This window comes from Colletotrichum aenigma, assembly GCF_013390185.1.
Source record: "Colletotrichum aenigma strain Cg56 chromosome Unknown KSG_Cg56_contig08, whole genome shotgun sequence".
Lineage (NCBI taxonomy): Eukaryota > Fungi > Ascomycota > Sordariomycetes > Glomerellales > Glomerellaceae > Colletotrichum > Colletotrichum aenigma.
In genome coordinates, this window is record NW_023500914.1 from 1,488,983 (window position 1) to 1,513,100 (window position 24,118).

The 24,118-nt window shown below is 57.9% G+C and overlaps 8 protein-coding genes across 8 annotated transcripts; 2 read left to right on the forward strand and 6 right to left on the reverse strand.

The window, feature by feature from the left end:
• Positions 1-413: 413 nt before the first annotated feature.
• Positions 414-2,222, forward strand: rhiE-0 (Rhamnogalacturonate lyase; the record flags this gene model as incomplete). Its single annotated transcript, XM_037327172.1, has 2 exons — positions 414-639; positions 703-2,222. 2 exons carry the CDS (start codon positions 414-416, stop codon positions 2,220-2,222), a joined length of 1,746 nt encoding a protein of 581 aa, XP_037174548.1.
• A 393-nt stretch (positions 2,223-2,615) lies between these two features.
• On the reverse strand, positions 2,616-5,578 carry CGCA056_v011929 (uncharacterized protein; the record flags this gene model as incomplete). Its single annotated transcript, XM_037327173.1, has 3 exons — positions 2,616-4,652; positions 4,703-5,494; positions 5,567-5,578. The coding sequence occupies 3 exons, from the start codon at positions 5,576-5,578 to the stop codon at positions 2,616-2,618; spliced, it is 2,841 nt and encodes a 946-aa protein (XP_037174081.1).
• A 1,066-nt stretch (positions 5,579-6,644) lies between these two features.
• Positions 6,645-7,315, reverse strand: LYRM4 (LYR motif-containing protein 4; the record flags this gene model as incomplete). The annotated part of the gene is made up of 4 exons (XM_037327174.1): positions 6,645-6,654; positions 6,720-6,832; positions 6,966-7,130; positions 7,259-7,315. The coding sequence occupies 4 exons, from the start codon at positions 7,313-7,315 to the stop codon at positions 6,645-6,647; spliced, it is 345 nt and encodes a 114-aa protein (XP_037173878.1).
• A 709-nt stretch (positions 7,316-8,024) lies between these two features.
• Positions 8,025-10,349, reverse strand: aorO (Aorsin; the record flags this gene model as incomplete). The annotated part of the gene is made up of 4 exons (XM_037327175.1): positions 8,025-8,073; positions 8,136-8,337; positions 8,391-10,153; positions 10,246-10,349. The coding sequence occupies 4 exons, from the start codon at positions 10,347-10,349 to the stop codon at positions 8,025-8,027; spliced, it is 2,118 nt and encodes a 705-aa protein (XP_037173877.1).
• Positions 10,350-10,822: 473 nt separating this feature from the next.
• On the reverse strand, positions 10,823-12,231 carry IPI3 (Pre-rRNA-processing protein IPI3; the record flags this gene model as incomplete). The annotated part of the gene is made up of 2 exons (XM_037327176.1): positions 10,823-11,815; positions 11,896-12,231. The coding sequence occupies 2 exons, from the start codon at positions 12,229-12,231 to the stop codon at positions 10,823-10,825; spliced, it is 1,329 nt and encodes a 442-aa protein (XP_037173880.1).
• Positions 12,232-17,364: 5,133 nt separating this feature from the next.
• Positions 17,365-19,482, forward strand: CGCA056_v011933 (uncharacterized protein; the record flags this gene model as incomplete). The annotated part of the gene is made up of 1 exon (XM_037327177.1): positions 17,365-19,482. The coding sequence occupies one exon, from the start codon at positions 17,365-17,367 to the stop codon at positions 19,480-19,482; it is 2,118 nt and encodes a 705-aa protein (XP_037173879.1).
• Positions 19,483-19,968: 486 nt separating this feature from the next.
• Positions 19,969-21,313, reverse strand: CGCA056_v011934 (uncharacterized protein; the record flags this gene model as incomplete). The annotated part of the gene is made up of 2 exons (XM_037327178.1): positions 19,969-20,600; positions 20,677-21,313. 2 exons carry the CDS (start codon positions 21,311-21,313, stop codon positions 19,969-19,971), a joined length of 1,269 nt encoding a protein of 422 aa, XP_037173977.1.
• A 954-nt stretch (positions 21,314-22,267) lies between these two features.
• CGCA056_v011935 (Secondary metabolism regulator LAE1) lies at positions 22,268-23,770 on the reverse strand (the record flags this gene model as incomplete). The annotated part of the gene is made up of 9 exons (XM_037327179.1): positions 22,268-22,310; positions 22,384-22,803; positions 22,862-22,999; positions 23,053-23,087; positions 23,143-23,297; positions 23,380-23,421; positions 23,480-23,570; positions 23,628-23,657; positions 23,711-23,770. 9 exons carry the CDS (start codon positions 23,768-23,770, stop codon positions 22,268-22,270), a joined length of 1,014 nt encoding a protein of 337 aa, XP_037173881.1.
• Positions 23,771-24,118: the final 348 nt, after the last annotated feature.

Here is a 24,118-nt window from a genome sequence, read left to right on the forward strand (position 1 = left end):
CAACCTTGCTTCGTCGACAGCTGACGTCGTCCAACCACCCAATTGAGCAATGAGGCAACGAGCTAGGCCAAGCTTTAGCTTCTCCCCCTCATGCTCTCCTGTCGCCCTGCCCTCAAGCGAGTCAATCGTGAGGGGTCCCGGTGAGGAGCACGAACCGTAAACGGCAGCAAACGTGCCGGCTGTGCGGCTCAACCCCTTCGTTTGGGGAAACAGAACCATGCTCGCCATGCAAGAACGCCAATCCGGGGTCGAAAAGTCGGGGTAATGAAAGCTTGGAACCTCGGGGTCTTGAGTCGCGAGGGCGGTTGAAATACCGAGATCTCGCCCGCCACGGCTGCGTGTCTTTCGTCTGAAGAAGTCTTTAGTCGCCCAGCTCATACCTCAAACACGTTCACGATCGCTTCACCGACACGATGAGGACCGCCGCACTCCTCGCCACGGCCCTGACGGGTCTCGTCTCCGGCGTGTCCGCGGCGCCGGCCGCCAAGGCCGAGCCCTTCCTGAAGCAGGTCAACAACCAGACGTGGATCATCGGCAACGACGTCTGGAACATGACGCAGGGCCTCAAGTACGGCGTGAAGCTGTACTACAAGGACCGCGACCTCGTCGGCGACGCGGTCGGGCACTACGTGAGCTACAGTACGTTTCTCCCTCTCCTGAATCCACCCCATATATCGACAAAACGACTAACACCACCCCCAGACGGCGCGGCAAACGACATCGCCTGGTCCTCCGCCTCCATCGCCAACAAGGGCACGCACGACGGCACCCCCTTCATCGACGTCAAGTTCACCGCCACCGACGGCGACTTCCACTGGGTCATCTTCCAAGGCCTGCCCGGCGCCTACCAGTACTTCGTCAACCGCGCCCTGCCCACCCTCGGCGAGTTCCGCACCCTCTGGCGCCTCGACAACGCCTCCTTCCCCAACGGCAAGACCGCCCTCCACGACAAGCCGCTGCCCGCCCTGGCCAACTACCTCCCCCAAAACAAGGTCCAGGACGAGACCTGGCTGAACCCTCAGGGCGACGGCTACATCACAAAGTACGACTTCTCCGACCTCATCCGCAACCAGACCGCCTACGGCGTCTACGGGCCCGAGTTCGGCAGCTGGTACATCAACCCCGGCAAGGACTACTACAACGGCAACCACCTCAAGCAGGAGCTCATGGTCCACCGCGAGAGCGCCACCGGCGACGCTGTCCAGCTCAACATGGTCCACGGCACGCACTTCCAGGTCTCCGCCGTCGACGTCTTCCCTCCGGCCAAGATGTGGGGGCCTTGGTTATGGTACCTCAACGACGGCTCCCCCGCCGACGCCGAGGCCCGCGCCAAGACCGAGTTCGCCGCCTGGCCGTACCCCTGGCTCGCCGACGCGGCCTACCACGCCCGCGGCACCGTCACCGGCAAGCTCCTCCTGTCCGACGGCCGCCCCGCCGCCGGCGCCGCCGTCTTCCTCGGCGACAACCACCCCAACAAGACCGCCCTCGACATGGGCAGCGACTACTACTACACGACCCACGCCGACACCTCCGGCTCCTTCTCGATCCCGCACGTGCGCGTCGCCGACGCCGGCTACGCGCTGCAAGCCTGGTCCGCCGGCGGCGCCCTCGCCGACGTAACCACGCACATCCTCTTCAACGACGTCTCCGTCACCGACTCCAAGACAACCGACCTCGGCACGCTGCACTGGGCCGTCTCCGCCCGACAGCGCCTCTTCCAAGTCGGCGATTTCGACCGCACATCCCTCGGCTTCACGCACGGCGGCAACCCGCCCTACGCGCACGCCGTGATCGCCTCCTGCCCGGCCAACATCCTCTACGAAGTCGGCAAGTCCGCGCCGAGTGACTGGTGCTACGGGCAGACGCACCAGGGCAACTACACGATCCGCTTCCCCGTCTCCGAGGCACAGGCGTCCGAGACGGCGAACCTGATCGTCTCGCTGGGCGGCTACTCCACCGGCGCCAGCAGCGTGGTGCTCGTCAACGGGCAGCAGGTGGGTAACCTGACGAGCGGCGCGGTGGGCGCGGACTCGACCTCGGGCCTGCTGAACGACCCCTCCGTGTACCGCAGCGCGACGGTGGGCGGCGAGTGGCGCTTCTTCGAGTTCCCCGTGCCCGCGGCGCTGTTGAAGACGGGGGAGGATAACGAGGTTATGTTCCATCTGACGAGGAACACGACGTGGAGGGGTTTCATCTGGGATAGCATCGTCCTGGAGTGGTGAATGATGTCTAGACGTTAAAATTTGAGCTGTAGATATTGCTTTGTATATAAATATTTTACATGAACATGAAATACGGAATTACTTGTACCTCAACGCATGAGCTAAGGGCCTTCGGAAAAATAAAATTCAAAAGTGAGGTCAATAGCATCGAAATTGCAGGTATCCGCTTCTTAGCGGGCTGATCGCGGGGCACGAATTGGAACTCTTACTCGGATTGCGAAAACCACCATGCCAAGGCGGCTGTTTACCAGTGTTCAAACTGTACGTCTATACACCCTCTCCTCATGAACATACATATACAGGGGCAATACCGCGCTTACAATAACACACTCAAAACACCCAACGCCTCGGCGCCCATCGGCTCACGATAGAAGGAATGACCGCCTTTTTCAACTAAGGGTCAGCAGGCTCATCCGTCTTCGTCTCCATCTTCTCCCCAGGGTCGTCGCCGGTGGCAGCAGGCTCTCCGGAGGCAGGGGCGTCAACCGCCGGTGTCGGATCAGCAGCAGGAGCCGTCTCCGGCGCAGGCTCAGGCACAGGCGCAGCTGCGGGCTCAGGGGTAGGCACCTTCGGTGGTTCCTCAGCAGGCTTCTCCGGCTCGATGGGAGGGACCTCAGGCAGAGGCACCGGGTTCTCTACATGCGGCAGCTCGGCAGGCTCCGGGTGCGGGGCTGCGGGTGGTTCGGGCAGAGGAGACTTGCTCATCTCGGCCTGGCGGTCCAGCTCCGTCTCCAAACCAGCCAACAAATCGGGACCTTCGTCTACACCGGGGACGAGTGGCACTTCCGCGGCGGCAGGCGGGTTGGCCTCGGGTTCCGCTGTCGGACTCTCGCCGGATAGCTCAGTCGGGGGTTCGACGATTGTCTGAACTGGCGGTTCAATGGGCGCTGGTGGGGCATCAGCGGGCAGCTGTGTCGGAGCTTCGACGGGAGCCTCGCTGGGGGTTTTGACGGCTGCGTCCACCTGGGGCTCTGCGGCTGTCTCGATGGGAGCATCAACTGAAGTATCCATGGGAATATCGGCAGAAATGTCGACGGGGATATCAACAGGGATGTCAACAGGGAGCTCTTCCGCAGGCGCTTCGGGCTCGACCGTGGGTTCGATGGGTGCTGGTGCAGGCGCCTCAATTGGAACCTCCGCAGGTGTCTCGACGGGGGGCAGATCCAGTGCTTGAGTGAGTGCATCGCTCGGGACATCCGCCGCTGCCTCGATCGGCGGTAAAGGCTCGATAGGTGCAACGACAGGCTCAGGCGACTTCAGCGGAGACTTGACAGGAGACTTCATAGGCGACTTGATGGGCTCAGGGTGATGCTCAGGTTCCGTAGGCGCAACAGTAGCAGGGACATCCTCAATCATAGGCTCGCTCGTCCCCTTCTCTTCCACAGGGTCTGGGAAAGAAAGCTGCTCAGTAGCAACCGACGGGGCTGGCGCGCTGTCATCCTTCATCTCCGAGTCCTCCTGGACCAAGGGAGCCGGCTGCTCCTCGACAGCCGGAGCTGATGGTGACTTGGCGACCGGCTGAGCTTCATTGACCTCGGGGACAGAGGCATTCTCGGGTCCTTGAGAGGCTTCAGGAATCTCAGGAATATCCAGAGCCATCGAATCCTCCTGAGGAGCATCATTCGACGCAATGGTCTGATCGGCGCTTTCTATCCTCGACCCGGAGCCTTCTGTCTCTGCCGTGGTTGCCAAAGAGAAGGTGGATCTCGTTTCTGCCATCGGAGAGACGATGTCACCGACCTTCTCAGCAGGCGGAATGTACGTCTCGTTGACCGACTCCGAAGTCGTATCCAGGGGGAGCTGCTCAGACGCAGGAGCCGGTGGCTGTTCGGCTGGCGCCTCGGGAGCGGGCTCGGGCTGGTCGGCCATGTTCACGTCCTCCTGCTGAGACTCGACGACTGGCGCAGGAACTGGAACTGGGGATGGCTCTGGGACGGGAGCAGCTTCAGGGACGGCGCGCGCCTCAGGAGCTGCAGGGGCCTCTGATGCGATGGGTGCTGGAGCAGCAGAGGGGGCCAAGATCTCCGCAATGGGCGAGATTTGTGGCGACGCCTCGGTGGGAGAGGGCAAGACGACGTTCTTGAGAGGACTTCCCCTTGGCGAGGAGTTTGCCAAATGCATGGCGGGAAGAGGTGGTGCGAGGTTGATGGGGTTCGGAGGTTGCCCAGACCGGCTGGCCAAGGGCGACTCGGGTTCGGTAGATACAATCGATGCGTCTACCACTGTCGGTGTCGGAATGGATGGTGATGCGTCCGTCATCTCGTGGTCTTGGCTTTGACTGTCTGTGTTTTCGCCCTCGCGATGCTCCTCCTCGTTGTCGTCGCCGTCATCTCCATCGTCACCATCATCGTCACCCTCCTCATCGTCATCGTTGTCGGCCATCTCGCTGTCTGGTTTGTTCGAATCTTCGCGCTCCTGCTTGATAACACCCTGGGCACAGTCAGTAACGATTTCGCAAATATGAGCGATTGTCTACGCACGTTCTCTGGTCCTTCGGCTCCCTCCACCTTGGGCACGACTGGAGCACCCTCCACAGGCGGCACAGCGCTAGGAACGGCAGGTGCACCAGGAACCGGCGCAGGCAAAGGCAGATTCTTCTTCTTGCGCCCGCGCCCAGGACCAGGCTTGTTCTTCTTCTTGGGCGGGGGCGGCCGTCTGACGCGCTGGGGCTGCTGCTGCGCCGGATCGAGGGCCGCAACAGGCACCACCGTCGTCGAAATGATCTCGCCCTCGACCTGCTGCCCATCCTGCAGCGTGATCTCCTGCGTGTACGGGTTGCCCGCCGCATCCATCTTTCGCACGGTAGCCCTAGTTACCGTCGCGCCGACAGGCGTAGCGGCAACCGTCTTGGACGAGATCGTGACGGTGCCCTTCCTGCGCTTCGCGAGGTGCGAGACCGTAGTACCCTCCGAGTTACGGTTGATCTGCTTCCACACCTTGATCTGGAAACCCTTGTCCGCGGTCTCGTCCTCCTTCTTCTCGGGCTTCTCAGCCACCGCGTCCGCGTTCTCCTCGTCTTCCTCCGCCGGAGCAGGGCGCTTGTACAGAACACCAGACCGCGCCGCGCGCAGCAGGTCCTGGCTGTGTTGCGGCAGCAGACCCGCGTCCTTGGGCATGCCCCACGGGAGCTCGACGTCCCAGATGTCGTTCTTTTGCGTCGTCTCGGTCTGCTGGGGCGGCTGGACGTTTACCCACTCCTGGCGCCATTGGCGGACGGGGAGGCCCTCGAAGTCATCATGTTCGGCGTAGCCGCTGCGGTTCGCGCGTCGAGTCTGCAGGAGATGCTTGTGTTAGACGCAAGGGTGCATGCAGTCTTTGAAAGTAGGCTAAACGATGGAACTTACGCCAGGCGCCATTTTGAACTCTACAATTTACAACAAAATAACAAAACAAAGATTATGCGACGTTTTTCACGGTTTACCCAAATTGACACTGTCGCGATGCGCGTAGGACGTCCGATCGGGTCGTGGTTTCCGGCGAGCTGCGTCGAGACACCGGGACTTCGCGATGCATGCGTTGAGTGCGAATACTCGCGACAGATGCTCTCAGGTCTGCGACCTCAATTGAGCGAAGCAGTGCGACGCTCGTAATGGTGTTGCTTGGATGGTCGATAGACAAGCTGTACTGCAGCCGTGCCATGCCTGGGATTGGCTCCGCCGGGGGACCCAGCCTCGTCGCGAACCAAAACGCGCCGAAGTCACGGGGCACGTCACGTGCAGGTTTCGGTCAAGGGAGGTGAGGCTCGGTGTCATAGTGGGATACCGGCAGAGGCACCGTGCATCATCGATTTCTAAAGCTACCTAGGTACAACCTTCTTCGCTTCTCCTGAGTCGAAATGGCTCGCAGCCCTTTGATGTTGTTAACTGTCAATGCTCCACACTGTAGGATTATCCTCATTCATCAGTGCAATAAGTATCCCGGTGGACAATCTTCCATCACCATCCTCTGAACTCACTGAAGCCCATCATGAAGCTATATCCTTGTCAATCACCAAGCTCTCCAACGCCTATGGAGAAAAGAGTCTCATCACGAAGCACCAACATTCGAGTATAGAAGCAAAAGGGCAAAAGCTGAAGGCCCAGCACTCATAGAAACTCCATTGCCATGTCTATGCCCAAAAGCCCTTGAAAACCAAAACTCCCAAGAGTGGAGCTTTTTTTGCTGGTGAATCCGCCGCCGCCGCCGTTCCTCCTTTCCCCTCGTGCTCGTAACATTTCCCCGAGAAGTCAGGTATTCGTCATGATGGAAACCAGCGGAACCCCTCTCTTTTCAATCGTTGCGGCAAAAATGTCGTGTAGTGGTACACACTTTCTCTCTCTCCCGGTTTGTCTCTCTGGTGTCCATGATATAGTACAAGTCTCTCCGATATCTCTTTTCCTCAGTATTATTATCTGCCGTCGCGGCCCGGTGATATGAAAACTCTTAGTCCCATCTGTGATGCAACAAATCAGCAACTGCAAGCAGACAAAAACGGACGCATCTCAAAACATTACTCACCCCTGATCCTTTTGCCTGACGATGTCCCCCTTGTCCCCCTTCTGCTTGCCCGCGGCACCGCCCTCGACCACTAAACGGTCGAACTGGAAGAACTGGCTGACGACCGTTTGCCTCTGCGCAGTCACCTCGTTAGCTCAAAAATGCTCCCTCTGCCGTAGCATCGCCACCAGAGAACCCCTCCCCGGGGCTAAACCGCCCTCAGAGAAAAGATCCTCCATCTCCCGCAGAAAGAAAAAAAAGCCTCACCTTCATAGCCGTGAGCTCATTCAGCCCCTTCTGGATCAGCTCCTGCACCCTCCGCTGGTCCGTCACGTTCTTGTTCTCCCGGAACGCATCCCTCGTCCTGCGCTTCGCGTACTCGCGGAAATTGTACGCCGCAAACTGGTCGCCCGTCCTCAGCATCTGTCGGTACTAGAAGACCCCAAAAATCACTCGTTAGCGTCTTGTTCTGTCCATTTGAACCCCAATATCACAAATCGCAGTCGTGCAGCCGGTAGCAAAATTTCTTCCCCCCAGCTAAAAACAAAGAAAATACGCACCAAAGACCGGACCTGCTGCGGCGCATCGCCCTTCAAAGCTTGAATCGCCGTCGCCATCGTATGCGCTTCGCGTTGTGGGGGTTGTCGAGGGAAAATCACACAGACGAGGGAGCTGTCAAAAAAAAGCGTCGTCGCGGCGCACGATTGATGATATTTCGCAGGTGGGAGGCACTGGTCCGGGGGTGGGTGGTGGGAGCTGCACCTATGATGCAACGCAGTGGTAAACTTCCCCCCCAATTCTCGGCGTTTAGCTTACCCAGTCGGGTCGGGGTGTCTCTCGGCGCCGGCATTTTACTAATCCGCCGGCGAAACGCGGGAACTGGACCTGGAACCTCTGGTTTTTCGTCACCGAGATGTCTACGGCTATTCGGATGAGCGCCCGAAAATTCAGCGTTCCGCATTTGGCAGTTGACGCCGCCGGGCTCATGTCCGGGCCTCACATTCACTCGGAAGATTCCTTTGCAGTCGAAAAGGCGCTTTCGACCCAGTCATTTGGGTGACTAGATCTTCTCCATTCACCCGGGCCGCGATGATCATCCTGCTTTGCGAGACGTCGATGACGCATTCATGCTGAAACGATTGCCTCTGTAAATACCTCTATTATGCTTAATTATCTACAATGCTATTCCTTTGTTGTACAGGGCCTGCGGCTAACCGGTCCGCGGCCAAAAGGGGGCACCGTGTATGTATTTGTATGCCTTATGTTCTGCAAACCCATCTGTGTATGGATGCGATTATGTGATGCGAATGTATCTCCCCCCCACCATTAAGGCAGGCTCATGAAGAGCTTCTCCATCGCCGGGTAATTAGGTGTGCTAAGATCATAGGTCAGCGATGATGTCTTCTACGATGTCAACGATGCAGGCGCGAAGCTTACCCCATGCCGGTCACAGGATCCCATCCTGGCACGGCAGAGAAACCCTTGGTGCCGCAGCCCGGGTTGTCTCCGTTGGTCACGTCGTTGAGGATCTCGGGATGAGCGTAGAGGGTAGGGTTGATAAAACCGACGGGCTTCTTGTTGGCCTCAATGCGCTTCTCATTAATCATGTTGATGATGGAGCCGACGACTGGCGCGGATGCTGTGTGCATGTTAGTACGGGAGTGACTGAACAAGTGGCTTTGAAATGCTTACCCGAAGTGCCAAACGACAGAGAAAACTTGCCGTTGACAGCAGTTACGTAGTTGGCGCCGTTGGCAGCAATGTCCGGGAAGCCACGCACAACCTTGGAGTTGTTGTAGCGATCTCCGCCGTAGGGCGGCGCGTTCTTGGCATAGTACTCTCCGACCATCTTCTTCTGGTAATCGGGGATGGCGAAATAATTGGAGAAGCCGCCACCGGAGAAGATGGCCTTCTGACAAGCGCTCTCGGGGGTGTGAACAGTTGAGCCCTCCAACACCTGGGTAGCGCCGACGGACGTAACCCAGGGGCATCCGCCGGGGAATGAGGGGTTGAAGATGCCGTTGGCACCCTCGTTGTAGGCGCCAGTCTGCGAGTCGATACACTGCTTCCCGTTTCCAGCGACGCCTGAGTCCCCAGACGAGTACAAAACCGTGACACCCTGCAGGCCGAGCTTCATGTACTCGGCGCATTGGCGCTCAACGTACTTGCGACCGAGGTCGGCCTCGTTGAAGCCGTAACTTGTGGAGATGACGTTCACCATGGGCGCCGAGCCGCAGACCTTGTTGCTGTACTGTCCGTCAATGTTCGGATCCTTGGAGCCGCCTCCTTGGAAGGTGCAGTAGCTGCCGTCAATCGCGTCCAGGAAGTTGTTGAAACTTGCGCCTTGGTTGATGTCACCAACCTGGTAAAGAGTAGCCGTTTGAGGGAAGATCATGGCCATGGCAAATTCGAGATCGAGAGCAGATTCTCCGTTGAAGCGGAAGCTCTGATTCTGAGTCTGGACGACGGCGTTTCCAACCAGGTTGACGATTGGGGGCGTCTTCTCAAGACGAGGCTCAAACTCCTTGAAGTACATGTCCAGGTCACTCTGGAGGAAGGCTTGCGGGGTGTACTCCACGATTCCGAGCGTGTTGTTGGAGTTCTTCAGCGATCCTGGCGGCGTTGCGTAGAGAGCTCTGAGGCAATCCGGGGTGATCATCATGTCGCATTGCTCGAGACTCATGAGCGCGTTCTGAACGACGGCACCTTGCTTGGGCCCGGCTCCGCTGTCCGGGTTACCCACGATTGAGGGGTTCTTGATGCCGTTAATGCCCCGCTTGGTGAGCTCACGCTTCTTGAGCTGTCGCCTCTTGAGCTCCTCAACATGCTCCTCGGTGAGTTCGTGCTTGGTATTCTTGCGCTGCTGCCCCAGCTTCTGGTCAAAGTGGACTGAGGGGGTGATGATGTCGACGTGATCGACCAAGTGCTCCGGCAGACGGTACTTGTCGCAAGCAACGTGGGTGTGGCCTTGCTCGTGCTTGTAGACGTGGTACTCCGTTTTCAAGAGTCTCTCGACTTCGCCCGCGGTGCCGTTGAACTGAACCCAGTTGCGCCCCTTGGAGAGCGCAACGCGACTCCGGTGGATACCTTCGCTTTCGAGCCATTGCATGACCAAAGCTATCGACTCCTGCCTCGGAGCGAACATTTCGACGATTTCGTCATGAGTCCAGTGCTTGCCGTAATTAGGGGAGTCGGGATGCGCAACATCATTCATGAACTCGTTTGCGCGATGAAGGTTTGACTGAGCTAGACCAATCCGGACTGGCAGCCTGGCCATGGTGTGTAACCGGTGGTTCTTGACCCATTCCCGTCGGGCAGGGTGCCTCTCCTCGTGCACGACGTGCCTGTGCGACCGTGTCACTGGGTTGGCGGAGGTCACCGCCGCAAGGACGGTGAGAAGGGTCGCAACAGCACTAAACTTCATCGTGTCTTCCCGCTCGTCTTCGTCGTCGTCACTTTACACACGGGGACAGGATTAGCGAAAAGGTCGAGCGACGAGGTTGGCTTTTGGTTGATATTTAGCAGCTGTCGTCCAGTCATGACGAACCCCCACTGACGCAAGGTACCAGCTCCAGACACGACGAATGCGAAACCGGTTTCAATGGGATCCTGTGGGCTGTTTGTCTGGTGGTAGACATCCAAAACGAGCATTTTGGGTGAACGGCAGCCTGTGCGCTAGGATCCTGTGGCATGGAGGGAACACCTCTTACATGAGCAGTTTCTCCAGCTCCGAGCCCTTGCGTGATAGAACCACAGCGCGGTTCTTACGGCCTGGACAAATGTCGGAAAGCCATGAGGCAGATTGATCAACAAGAGGCCGATAGCCGAAGGTTAAGCTTTAGGGCGAGGTACTTCAAACAATCGTCTCATGTTGGAATTGGACCACAATAAAATTCTAGGCGCTTGCCAAAAAAAACCAAGAGGACGAGGATGGCGGCCGATTCGTGTTGGTCATGCGAGACGGACGATCCGGCCTTCGACTTTTCTGCTATAGATGGATGCGATTCCGATGTGAATCCCAGAATGACTCGCTGGAGGAGACAGGAGAGTTTGCAAAGTTTGGATATGGTCAATTGAAGGCTCGAGCCGCCATCTGGAATCCGGACCAGGAAGCTGAAACGCTCTCAGGAATGGGACGAGTTGGCCTTGACGTACGGCTGCATTGTCAGCCTCTGCAGCGCTCGTTGCTCGTTGATAATCTCCCATAACTCGTCCGTTTCTCTCTGAACTTCCGCATCGCCAGCCTCATCGGAAGCTTGCGCAGGAGGCTCTTGAAACGACAAAATGGCGGCTTCGAGAACATCATTGGGCAACCCGTGGCCATTGAGCATATTTTGGAACCTCGTCTCTTGCTGCATCTCAGTGTTCAGTTGAGACGCGAATGTGTATTGACGCTCGGCCTGGCTCGGCTTGATAACTGCAGCAGGTTTTGTGGACCGCGCAGCTTGCAGCAGCGGGGGGAACGCGAGGTTTGTCACAGAGGCATTGAGGTCTGCCAGCTCTGTCGGGTGTCCGTTTTCGGTCAACTGCCATTGCAATATCTTGCCTCTGGTGTGACCCGACAGGACCGTCGTGCCGTCATGGTTTGGTGCCAAGCACGAAGCCGGGCCAGCATCTTCATCCGCGACTCCAATCGGCGAATTCACCTGAACGACAGTGGAGGACGATTCAAGGCTGCGCGGACCAATGAGCGGCTTGTCTCCGAGCAGCTCGACGAGGTACAGCGATCTGTCCTCGGATGAAACGAAGACGGCACGAGCACAGGGATCCATGGAAACGCAGAGCGGAGCCGTGGGGAAGAGCAGGGTGCGAAGAACATCGCCCGTTTGATAGTTCCAGATGATGCACGTCTTGTCCTTGCTGGCTGACACGCAGATGCTGGTTTCCGGGTTGACACTGCGGCTGATGGCGAGCGACGTAATTGCAGCGCGGTGATTAGGCAGCGTGCGGTCCGGCTCGTTTTCGACAGACGCGTTTAGCTCGAGAAGACGGGACAACGTCCAGACGTGGATGTTGGAATCTTCGGAGCCAGTGAGCAGATGGTGAGGCGTGACTGCGAGGCACGACACAGCCTGAACATGGCAGGGTGGGGTGGTCAACTGACGACCGGTGCAAGTCTACTGTTTCGTTAGCCACACACGACACAGCGGAGTTTGGTTTCTTCTCTTCGGAACAAAGACTGGATCTGTTTACTTACTTCCCACAAGATCAGTCTGCCTTCAGCAGTCCCTAACGCCAAGATATCGTCGATCAACGCCAAGCTGCGGATTTTCTCCGGGAAGGTGATGACGGCCTCCTGGATGCCCCGGGCCCGTGAGTAGACATGGACCTGGGACTTTTCATGCTGGGCGGCAAAGACGTGAGCGTCACTGACAGCCAAGCAGTTGGCCGGGGTGTTGCTTTTCTTCAGAATTGACTTGACAGAATAGCTGGGGCTGAGCGAGTGGGCGTAGATGCCAACATCCTTGGAGACGGCGGTGTTTGCCGCAATAGGCGGACCGCAGATGCAGGAGTAGAATTCCTCTGACAACATGGTGGGATGGTCTGGTGGTGGCAACGAGGCGCGCAGTCCGATGGTGTAGGGGATTGGTGAATTCCGGCTAGGCGCGTTTCCCACGGATCTCTGTGCTGCGACGCTCGTCCAAGAGCGGCCGTGACTCCGATGTAAGGGGTGAGAGAGTGCGCAACCCGCGGCTTCTCCTCAGCCGCGTCCGAGGCGAGAGGATCGGATCGCAGCGGCCACGAGGATGACAAAAACGTGGGAACGAATGATCCAGCGCCACGAGAGGCAAAGACAAGAAAGCGAGATAACCGTGGGGAGTGATCAGGGCGAGTGTCCCGAGTCGAGTCTTCTTCGCGACCACGTTGGATGGCTTGCTTTGGATGACTTTTGATCCAGATGGGCCCGGCTGACGGTTGAGCCGAGAGCGGTGCGCGGGTATCTCGTAACGAAAAGCAGGAGAATTTCTTCTTGGCTTAGATGACACGCCGGTGCGCTGGTGGCTTTGAGACAGCAGATGCAAAATCTTGGAAAAGGCTGATGTGTCGAAACGTCGGGTAGGTTGAGTGAGGCTGCTTGACGTTCGAGATCGTGAAAAAATTCCGAGTCCACTCTGGAAAAATGTTATCGATAAGTCGCCCCGTCTAAGGCGCCTTAGCGCTCCCGAAGTGGAAACCAGAGCTGGAGAGGGAAGGTGCCCCGCTCCGCAGCGCTAAGTGCCTCCTTCCCAGGCGAGGTGGCTTGCAACGCTCAACTAAGCTGCCTCAGAAGGCCGCTAACAAACGAGCACCGCTAAGAAATATCGCAGTGAGACAGCCATACAAGAACTCCAGCGAGTCCAGCCTGTAGAGTGCCTGTAAATCAGCCACTAACTCACTCAGTACCGCAGCCCAAGGCCCTAAATGCGCCGCTCTTCCGCCCTAGAAACACTAACACTGCAGCTGTGCGGGTAAGGACGCCAAGCGGCAAGCTCTATGAGTGGTGCAGTTGAAGCTCTGTCATCTCTCAGAGTCTCACCACCAACCAACTCCTTACATCGCCAACTTCCACTGCCAGGTTTTCCAACAAACAAGGCGCAAAGTTCACGCCGTGCTTGGAAGCGAGACATGTTTCCTCTGCTCCGGCAGTAGCCCACGCCACTAGAACGATCCATCGTCCTCTGATATCCAATATTCTGAGTCAATCATTCTCCCGTTCATCTCACCACCACCGGCTCGAACCTCGGAACCTTGGAGTGTCGTTGGACTTGAACGTCCGGCAACGCTCTCAGCCCGTCGACGCCATGTCTCATCCGTCCTGCGCTCCGGGTTCCCGCACCAGCTCACCGCTCCGGCCAGACCTTTCTTTTTCTTCAATGATCGACCGCTATCTTATCCGGTCTGCACGGATTGCCCACGTACAGCAGACTGCGGAGACGTGAAGCTCGCTTCCTCCATCTGACGTGACGGCGCTGCATACAAGCGACGAGCTACAACAACGGTCATATCTCGCCTGCAGCTCCCCGACATCACTCACGTCTGCAGCCCTTCACGCGAGAAGCTTCTCTCGTGCCTCATCTCGCCGGAAGTTCAGCTGCTGCCGTCTCGTCTGCACTGCAGCCAGCGCCTTCGCTGTGCTCGGTCCTGCATAACTGATTCAACATGCCTGCCGCCTTTACCTTACTCCATACAGAGACAACGCCCCCTTCTGTGGCCTCCGAGACAGGGTCAGATAATATCAGCAAGCCAAAAGTGTCACTCTGCGCCGTTGACAGGCAGATGACGATGAACCCAAACGAGCCACCCAAGCGCCGCCAGTCCCGATGGGCTCCATTGCTCCATTCCAAGACGCGTGGTCGCGATCTCAACGGTTCGAGCAGAACCAGCGCCCTCCCCCGGTCGTTGGTTCTGTGGTTCATCAAATCTTGCTGCCCGCCCGGCTTTGCCAGGAACAGCTCCGCTGGCTTACACCCCCCCCTCCCCTGGCTTTCATCCATCGTGTCTAAGGCAGGCAATCCATGTCTAGTGCCCTGGCCCGCCAGTGGAGGCCACGAATCGACGTCGCATTTTAATCCCATGATGCTCTGATGGGCCCTTGCCTGCTCGAGCGAGAGCCGGAGGAGCAGCAGACTCCCGCTGCGCGCTTACAGCATAGTGCATGTCCGCGTACGCATGCGACCTGCAATAGCGGCAGATGAATTGGGTTGCGACGCGATGCGACATCTCTCATCTGCCATCATCAATGCCGCTGCACGACAAAGGCTTTGCGCAGGACAGGAAACCTACAGCACTCGAGACGAGACAAGACACAGAAACGCACGCACAGAGCAAACAACAAGATGCCCCCCTCCCCAATGCCAATGCAGATATGCGGCGTGGGATCCGGATCGACAGTTGGCTCAGGTGGCTGCGGTGGTGCACTGGTGGCTGCTAGGGGACCATCACCCTCTCATCACCCTATCACGACCTGCTTTCTGCTGCGCCGCCCCTCAATCTCCTGTTGATCTCGGCAGGGGAGCAAGACCCCAAAGGGGACAACAGGCCAGAGGCCAGACAGAGGGCCGAGAGACAATGACAATCAAGATGATCCCCAATCGCCACTTGACCAGTGCCGAGACGATCAGCTGCCACCTCCCGGCATCTTGCTCGCCATTTGGAACTTTGTGCTCGCCGGCAATCTCCCCAGGTCGGCTCTGGGAACTGAGGCGGGAGGCCGTGGCTGGGTGGATGCTGGAGAAGGAGAGACAATGAACCGGTTTCCATTTACACGGGCCTGTGTCACCGGCTGTTGCTTGCCCTCTGCATGCATAGCATTCATGAGTTGCACTTGGAACAGACACAGACGGCTGAAGGCATCAGGCTGGCCTGCGCTTGCAAGAGGATGGATGCAAGGTGCAAGATGCGGATGCAGATGTGCTGCAGCAACACAGACGTGGTTGCACTAATATGGAATAGGCGGGACAAATGCCTGTTCATTCAGCCTGCACCAAGGGCCAATGGAACGCTCCATGCTTACCCGGGGGTCCAGCATCTTGATGCGTCTGTTCTCAAGGACCCCCAAAACAGAGAGACCCCAGGCTGGATGAGAGAATGATCGATTGCTTCCTCTGGCGTCTTGTCATTTTGACATCGAGGGCTGTTCCAGGCACAAGTGCACGTGGGTGGATAGAGTCAACGGACTTTGCTGCTCAGAGAGGGCAATGAACCCTTTAGACTCTCATCGTACCGCCGTTTAAGCCTCCATCGTACATATCCAACTGGACAGACAGTGGGCAGTGGGCAGTGGGCACCAGACCTGTGTCATGGCAGCGGAACCGAACCAAGAAACTTCAGAGATTTTTTATGAGCGCCGAGCTTGTTTTGATGACGATGGCACAGTCGACCGTCCAGCAGACTTAATTGCCAAATGAACACCAGTCATAAGTCATTGCTTTTCGGAAGCGAATGGCAGCGAACTGCCGTATGCAGCGCAGATATGCACTCTGAGCCCACTGCCAACGTTGTATTATTGAAGGCTTACCCACGCCCCCGTCATATTGCTTTTTCGGCCTCATCGTCTTCCCTTTTTTGGCGTGGACCGAAGAACGGAGTCGAGATTCGAAATGGGCTCTTCTCTTTTTTTGTCGTTGGAGACCTGTCGAACCACGGCCACGAGTCCACGACGACTGACTGCGCCAGCTGCTGCTTGCTGCCGCCCCTGACCTGGCTGCCCTATCCCCAGCAGGGCCATTCCCCATCCGCAAGATCCGGAGTCCCGCACGACTGGCTCCCTCGGTGCTGGTGAGGTGAGGTGCTGCTGGCTGCGTTGGGCAAAATGCTGGCGCTGAGCTCATCTGCGAACTATGAAAGGGCCGCGGACGATCCAGGGCCTGCAGAAGAAAAGACGCGATGAAGCCAGTCCAAGCCCAGGGGACGGATGAAAGTGGTTGTGACTATTGCGCTACTGCAGAGCAGAGGACGGGACGATGCAAGGGCAAAGGACCGCGGTCAATAATGTCTTGCAACTAATCCCAGAGCCCAGAGCTCTAGAAAACGGGCCCCCCTCTTCACGCACAACGCAAGGTGTTGTTGTATGGGATGGATGTATCCATAGATGTATGCTCGACTGGACTGGACCGGACTGGACTGCTGCTGTTCTGGTGGTGTTTTTGTTGTGCGTCTCCTCGAGTGGCACGGCATACGCAGCTTTCCCCTCGGGCAATCTTGAGCAATCTTTCTCAATCTCACCATCTAGTCTTGCCCCCCCTCTCCTCTCCTCCCTCGCCCCCTCGGAGCTTCGCCTCGAGAGCTTGCCTGCATTCTCGCCGTCCAGTCCAAGTCTCATCCAGTCCCAACCGCCCTTCTCATCTCCCGAGTCTGCACGAGGAAGGGTCTCTCTCCCGGATCCGAACACAGCGTCCCTGTTTTCGGACCCTCTCGCCCAGCGTATCGAAGCTCGATCCCTACAAGCGAGGTCTTCTTCTGCCCTACTGCTCCGTCCTCCTCCATAGCAATCCTACCCACGGACATGTGCAGCCGCCCGGCGTATCCACTCAGACTGGAGAAGCGACTGCAGATTGATTCTGTCTCTCTGAGAAATAAATGAATCCCAGCAGAGACGAACACCCCTTCCCTCGTCCAGCAAGCCTCCAGGACCCTGTCGTCAGCCCTGGACAGCTTAAAGGCTTCGCAGCTCCCAGTGGCCACCTCGACCTCATGATCCCTCCCCCCCTGGCCAGCAGCAGTTCTCCCCTTTTCTCTTCCGTCGCCCAATGGCATGAGCATCAACCCATGTGGCATGCACCCCATGTTCGCGTTAGACGTTCCAGCTCCCTTCCCTGCCCCACACGCGACCGAGGCCCTCCCTGCAAGGAACATCTCTCCAACAACCTTTAAAACATCCCGTCCGCCGGCCCTGGAGCGAAGACGCTCCGTTCGGAGCATGAAAAATCTCCTGCCACTGACACTGCCTTCCAACCCGCAGCCGCCGACATCGATCTGCAGTCGAAGCATCCCGCCGTCAACGCCGCTGTCACCGCCGCCCCCGACCACCCAGCCGTTGTCGTCCCAAATCCAAATCCGGCCTCACCACCACCAACACCACCACCAGGAACGCCAGCAGCAGCAGCAGCATCACCAGACACACGCCCACCCGCAGCATTCCAACGAGTACCAGCCTCCCGGCCATATATGCATCCATCCCGGCACCATGGCCGAAGCCGCGGAACCGACCATGGACTGCAATCTGCCGGAGCTCCTGGCCCAGGACCTCGAGTTCTCTAGTCTGATCTTCGCCTCCAAGAACATGACTGCCGGCGCCCCCTCGCCCGCTCTTGCATCCGACGAAGACGAATGGCCCTCCGCAGAGCCCCCGACCGTTCTCGGCGCCCCGTGCCACCCCAACGGCGTTCCGCAGTTCCAGCCCCTCGGTGCCATCGACGAGAAGAGCAGCGGCGCCAGCGAAAACGACTCTGACGCCGCCAGCTCGAGCGGCGCGTCATTCAGCGAGGCCGAAGACGGCGACGACGAAGCTGCCGCGTCGCCCCAGATCCGCCAGCAATCCGTCCTCACGACAGACACCACCATCTCCGCCTCCAGTCAACCACCAGCACCAGCACCAGGAACGGCACCCTCCAAACGACTCGTCTCCTTCTGCGACGGGTCAGAAGAAGAAGAAGAAGGCATGCCGGTGAGCTGGATGGATCTAGAACCGGAGGGGCCCGGCGACCACCCCGAGCTGGGCAAGAGTCTGGACCAATCACCAGTCACGACGCCCATCAAGCCAGTAGTTCGGCCGCTATCCCGGCTGGGGGATAAGTCCATCAACGAGTCCCAGTCGCCGCCGCGGATCAAGAGCGCCAACGCCGCGACTACCACCCGCCGGCTGTCCAACCCGTTTGAAGGGTACACACGGCCCACAAGCCGGGCGCGGAGCCTGCACGTCAACCCGACGCCGGTGCCGATGCCGACCACGCCAACCCCAAATGCCGGCAAGGAGAGGAAGAAGCTGAAGGAGAAGGAGACGGAGCAGAACCGCCTGTCGGTCCACTCGTTGCACTCCATCGAGATCGCCGTGCCTACGCGCAGCTCGTCTTTGAAGCACCGCGTCTCTTTCACGGATGACGCCCGCAAGACCATTGCATCGCGGTCGCGCGCTCGCTCGCACGCCTCGTCCACCCGCACCGGCTCCGACCACGTCACCGCGCCCGGGACAAACAGGAGCTCCATCATCGCCGACCTCAAGGAGGAGCTCGAGCCGTGGTTCCGCTATCTGGACGAGCAAGAGGAAGGCCTCGCGCCCCCTCTCCTTGTCACTCCTCGTCCCAAGTCCCGCTCAGCAGAAACCTCGCGATCTGTCGTCACGCCACGGCCCAGATCCCAGGCCCAAACCAGATCCCGTCCGACATCCTCAGTGAGCGCCTCGTACACATGGCTCGACGACCCAATCGACATCCCCTCCCTCTCCTCCGAGGAAGCGCGCAGGATCCCCCTCCCGCCCAACGTCGTCGAGTCCCTCCGCATCTCCGTAACCTGCTTCCCCGAGACCATGCTCCTCTGCTCCAGCCTGTCCATCGAGACCATCCGCAGCTACTCCCGCAAAGTGCGCCTCCCCGTCCACGAACCAATCCGCCCAGACACGCCGCCCGCCTCCCCCAAGCAACGCTGGCGATGGCTCGCGCCGCGCCGCAACAACAACGCAAGTTCCTCCGTCCGCCGCTGCTCCTCCCGCGGCGCCGCGTCCTCCTCCAACCTCGACCTCTCCTCCCTCGCCCCCTCCACCGCAACCCTCACCGCGCCCCAGTGGTCCCGCATCCGCAACCTCTTCCCCACGGGCTCCGACTACCTCTGCGACGCCCTCTACGCCCACATCGTCGCCTACAACTACCTCGCCCCCATCGTCCAGCACGCCGCCCGCCCGCCCACGCCAGGAACCCCCGAGACCACCGGCACGACAGACGAGTCCATCCCCAAGAAGGCCGCCACCCTGCTCGGCCTCCAGGGCATGCAAGAGACCACACCCCCGCCGCCGCGGCCCCTCCGCAAGCGCTCGAGCATGTTCCTCGGCCTGCGGGCGTGCTCGTCGCGCCAGTCCTCTGCGCCGCCGGTGCCGGTTACCCCCGTCCCGACAGCGGATGTGACGCTGCGCGACCTGCAGATCGGCATCCGGCGGTGCATCGCGCGGCTCGTGGCGACGCTGCGCGCCGAGGGTGCGGATGGGCCGTTGGCGGGCGAGTCGGTCAACGAGATCGACCCGCTCATCATGCGGTCGCTGTGCGAGATTGTCAAGTGCTGCGAGGAGTCGTCGACCAATGACCGAACTCTATAAACACCAAGCATCTTTCACATTTTGCTTTGTCGGAAAAGTTTTCTATCACCTCTCTTCTAAAGCGTTCAATTTACACGCACACACATCCATGTAGACATCATCATCTCCCGTGAGATGGCGGGAAAAAAGACAGGTTTCATGTTTAAGGGGGGAAGCATTGTTTTTTTGTTTGGTATATATACCCTCTTTGATGTTGGCAGGGAGTTTTCTTTTCCCCTGTTTTTTTTGTTTTTGGTTTCGAGCGTAGGAGTATCGTAGACAAAGGGAGGGAGCCAGTCAGGCAGGGAAACACAAAACATGGTGATGGTTGGGAAACGGGGGATGGGTGGACGGTGTTTGCTTGTTTACCTGACTTAATGTCTATGAAAAGACAGAAAACCAAAACAAGCAGAAAATGGCAGTGAGGCCATATCCTTCTTCAAAACCCCCAACGCCTCCCCTCGTGCCATGCTTCCTGCCTTATATAATGATGCCATTCACTCTTCCTCAGATGTACTCTACACTCCCCTCAAAAGGATACGGATCCCGCACCACCGTCCCAACCTGGCTCTGCTGACTCCCCCATTCAACCGCATCCTCCGTCTCCCTCCGCGGCGGCCTCTGCCCCTGCACGAACGCGTCAAAGTCCCGCCTCCTCCCCGGCAGCGCCGTCCCTCCCCCACTTCCCACCGTCGCAGTCCTCGGACCTTCACCACCATCGCCGTTCCACACGCGCGCAACGCGCCCCTTGCCCTTGACCCCCTTCATGAACCCGTTGCTCAGCCCCAGCAGCCCCGCGCTGCCGAGCAGCAGCACGAGCAGCGCCATGTTGCCCGCCTGCGAGACGTTGCCGCTGAAGACGGCGACGAGGTAGATGGTCAGCTTGGCGGTGGCCTCGAGGTAGCCCTGCGCGGCCGTCTTGGCGAGGAGGTAGGTTTCCGTCGTGAGCGCGGCGAGGTCGGCGGCGCGGCCGCGCATGCGCACGGAGAGCGTGGGCGAGAGCGGGATGAGGTACTCTGTGAGCTTGGAGGAGGACGGGGAGGAGGGGGCGGAGGGGGAGGGCGGTGTGCGCTGCTTGATGATGTAGATATTGAGGAGGCGGGAGGTTATGAGTGCTATGATGGCGGCGAGACCCCACCCTGGTGAGGATGTCAGTGTATCTGTCTCAAGTCTTCAAGACCTGAATATGAGCATGTTGGAAGAAGGGGAACTCACAATCTCCCAGCAAGACCATCACCGTCACCGCCCCAACCGTAAGCAGTGGACTCGCGAGGTAAAGCAAATGACTCCCCTTCTCAAACTCCCACTCCCCATCCCCCTCCTCAAACGCACTCCCCTTCCTCCTCCTCCTCCTCCCCGTCCCCATCGTGCCGATATCAACCACAATAATCTTATCCTCCTTCCCCGCCCCGGCCCCAAAGGCCTCCACCCCTCCGGCGCCCGCCGCCTTCCTCCGCATCCTCAACTCCTTCTCCCGCGCCCGTTGGTCCTGCACACCCAGCCTTGACAGAAACAGCAACATCCCAGGATTCGTCACCCGCACATTCTTGAACCCGCCGCCGGGGAGCGCCTCCGTCCCGAACACGCCCTTTCCGCTGCTGCTGTTGGCGTTCCCGCCGTCGAACGCGCGCGAGGTTTCGGCGCTGATACCGCTGCCGTCAGAGCCCGCGACGCCGTCTGCGGCTTGTTGGTAATGCAGCCCCGGGGCGAGGACGAGGGAGTCCCACCAGGAGGAGGTACCGGTCAGCGCCGTGCGGTGGGCGATGGTTTGGAGGTCTGCGAGGGCGACGAGACCGGCGGCGGAGAGGGAGAGGGAGGGCAGCGGTGTTTTGGGGAGGATGGGGAAGACCATGGCGGCTGAGAAAAAGGGATCTCGCCTCAGCTTCGAGGTTGACGAGAGCTTGGGAGCTTTGAAGCTTGGAGGGAGGCGTTTGGGGCAAGCTTATCTATAAAGCGGTCAACTAGCCTCATCCTCCTACACCCACCGCTTTCAAACTGGGTGGTGGAAGAAGAACACCGGCGCAATACGGACCTCGCCCTTCCAATGACGTGTTCTAGATTTCCGCCCTCGCTTTCTAAGACCTACCGTCACGAGATGCGCCAAAACTGTGTGAAGGTAAAAAACGAAGGAAGAAACAAAAGGAAAAACACAAGTCCCCGAAATCTAGATCAGCTAGAACATGGCCGCCCGCGTGTCTCGCATCTTTTCTTTGACAGGGGCGGTCCGGGTGACCTATCGACAGGGGTGTATCCTGCTGGCAAGCTGACACCAATCTTGCCCACCCGCAGAAGCCGTTCTGCCCACGCGATTACGTGCATGTGAAGTCGCAACCAAGGTTGGCCTGGTTTGGGGAGATGGAGGGAGGAGGGGGGGCGCCAACGGCGTCCCGTCGCAATGTTCCGATGCTACCCCCCACACAGATTGAGGTTGGCGCATTTCGCGCTAAAGAGCGTTGGAGAAACGCCCACCACCAAACTTCGTCGTTGGAGAAGTTCCCGGTGGAGGTTTGTGTTACTGGCGGCTGGCGCCGGGTGTGTGATTGGGTTGGTGAGACATTGTGTTCCGATATTCGACTTGTCGGGATGAAGAAGCATAGCCCGACATATAGATGTTATAGACGGCCTGGTTGCACATGTAGCACATGGTAGATGGTGATGTCTCTCAAATGACGAATCAATGCACTTTTAAATTGCAAGGGCATCATCTAATCAGAATAGTTGAAATATTCTCTACTGACGCCTACTATGATTTAAAACTCCTCCAACATGAATTAGGACTACTTGAACGTCAAAATCGGCTTTGCAACTACTCCTTCTCTTCTTCTGGCTTCCTTCCATAGATGGCGTACCTGTATGATCACGTCAGTAGTTCCTCGTGATGCCGCTGGAAACATCGTTCTCCAATCGAAGAGCGCGACTTACCAGGAGCAGTAAGCGTGAATGCTACGATCATTGAACTCTTTCCGAACATCAATCAGCAAGATCTGGACCTCTTCTTTCTTCCAGCCGAGGGCTCTCGTGAATGGGGCCATGGTCCACGCCTCAATGCCCGTTAAGTAGTTGACATTTGCCCATTCCCCAATCTCTTTATAATGGCTATCCCTTGGCCAGGTGTTCGTCGGCCACTTGAATTTCTTGACGTACAGGTCGACGAACCCGACCGCTTTCATCATGTCGACCATAGCGGGTACATCCTGGAATGCGCATCCGAAAATTCTGAGGGCCTCCCCAAGAAGTGTGTACGTCTTAACCAGGGCGGAGTCCGGTTGAAGTGTACCATCATCGGATTCAGGCATGAGTTCGACCTCTTTTAACTCGAGATAACCGCCGGGCGTGAGGTGGCTGTTCATCGAGTTTAGAAAACAGGATCCATGTGAAAACATTACCACCTAGTACTTACTCATAGCAATTTTGGATAAACTGCTTCCAGTCTCTAATACTAGAATTCATCACTCGGGAGTGGATGTAGTCAAAGGGTCGGCTGTAGAGCCAGGGCTCTTCAATGTCGTCCACTTCAAAAGTAACGTTGGGAGGGACCCTAACAAATGTCAGGCATTGATTGAGTAATGAACTCTGACAAAAGGGCCATACTCTGCCAAAGGGGGCGACAGGTCCACTCCAAGGACCTAAGATAGAAGTTAGCATGTCCAAATGCGTTCATCAGCTGATTTGCCGACAAACCTCAGACTCAGGATGAGCTTCTCCAAACTCAATAGCCCACAACCCGGTTCCGGTACCGACGTCTAGGACACGACGAACACCTGAGCCTTCGTCGTTGGGTGGTGCAACACCGAGCTTGCCGTCAAGACAGAGATCGAACATGTGATGCTGCAGGTCTGTAATGATACCAAAGCAACACTCAGTCAGATTGATGCACGGACAGACTCACTGCGAAATGCGCTAATCAGGATTTCTTACCCAGTCTCTCAAGTTCTCTTTCGTCATTGGGGAATTGGTATTCTATCGCTATCAGCGGGGTGAAGATTATGGCGATACAGAGACGCTGAACAAGTCTTACTGCCTTCCTTGTATCGGTGATAGGTGCGTCCATTCTCGAGTCGGTAGTGGTAGATTGACTCGGACAAACTGGTACTTGAGGAAGCAATGCTCTACAAATGATCAGTTGAGAAATCGGTGTGCTAAGCATCCGTGAGGCTGTAACTCACACCCCCAAGCTCGGATGCTGAGTCGTCAACCTATGAAAAGTCAGGCAATGCTGATTTCCCAATTTCATACATCGTTTGCGAACCTCCGCATCGGCTACGACTTGCTCTTCCTCCGTGGTGGTTGCATTGTTGGTTGTACACATTTCGGTTTGCTTGTGGCTAAGTATGCAGGCCAGAAATCCGGATTGCACGCGGTATGCAATGCTAAAATTTTATGTGTGAAAAAACAAAGGAGAACCTCTGGAGAGCATGCTTTTGTATCTGGTCACCGACAAGCCTGTTTACCCCTCTCCTTGGCTGGAGACAACCATGCACGTTGGTGGCAAAGATGCATGTTGTTTGTTGGATCCATCCAGAAGAAGGTTGTCCCGTCACTCCATTGGTTCCACTATCTCGCGTCGCGTTTTCAGTTCCCTCTCACCTTCTTCAACAGATAAGGCAGCATGGGTGATAATGCGTAGTAACGATTTAGGTAAACGCCTCGTGCATAG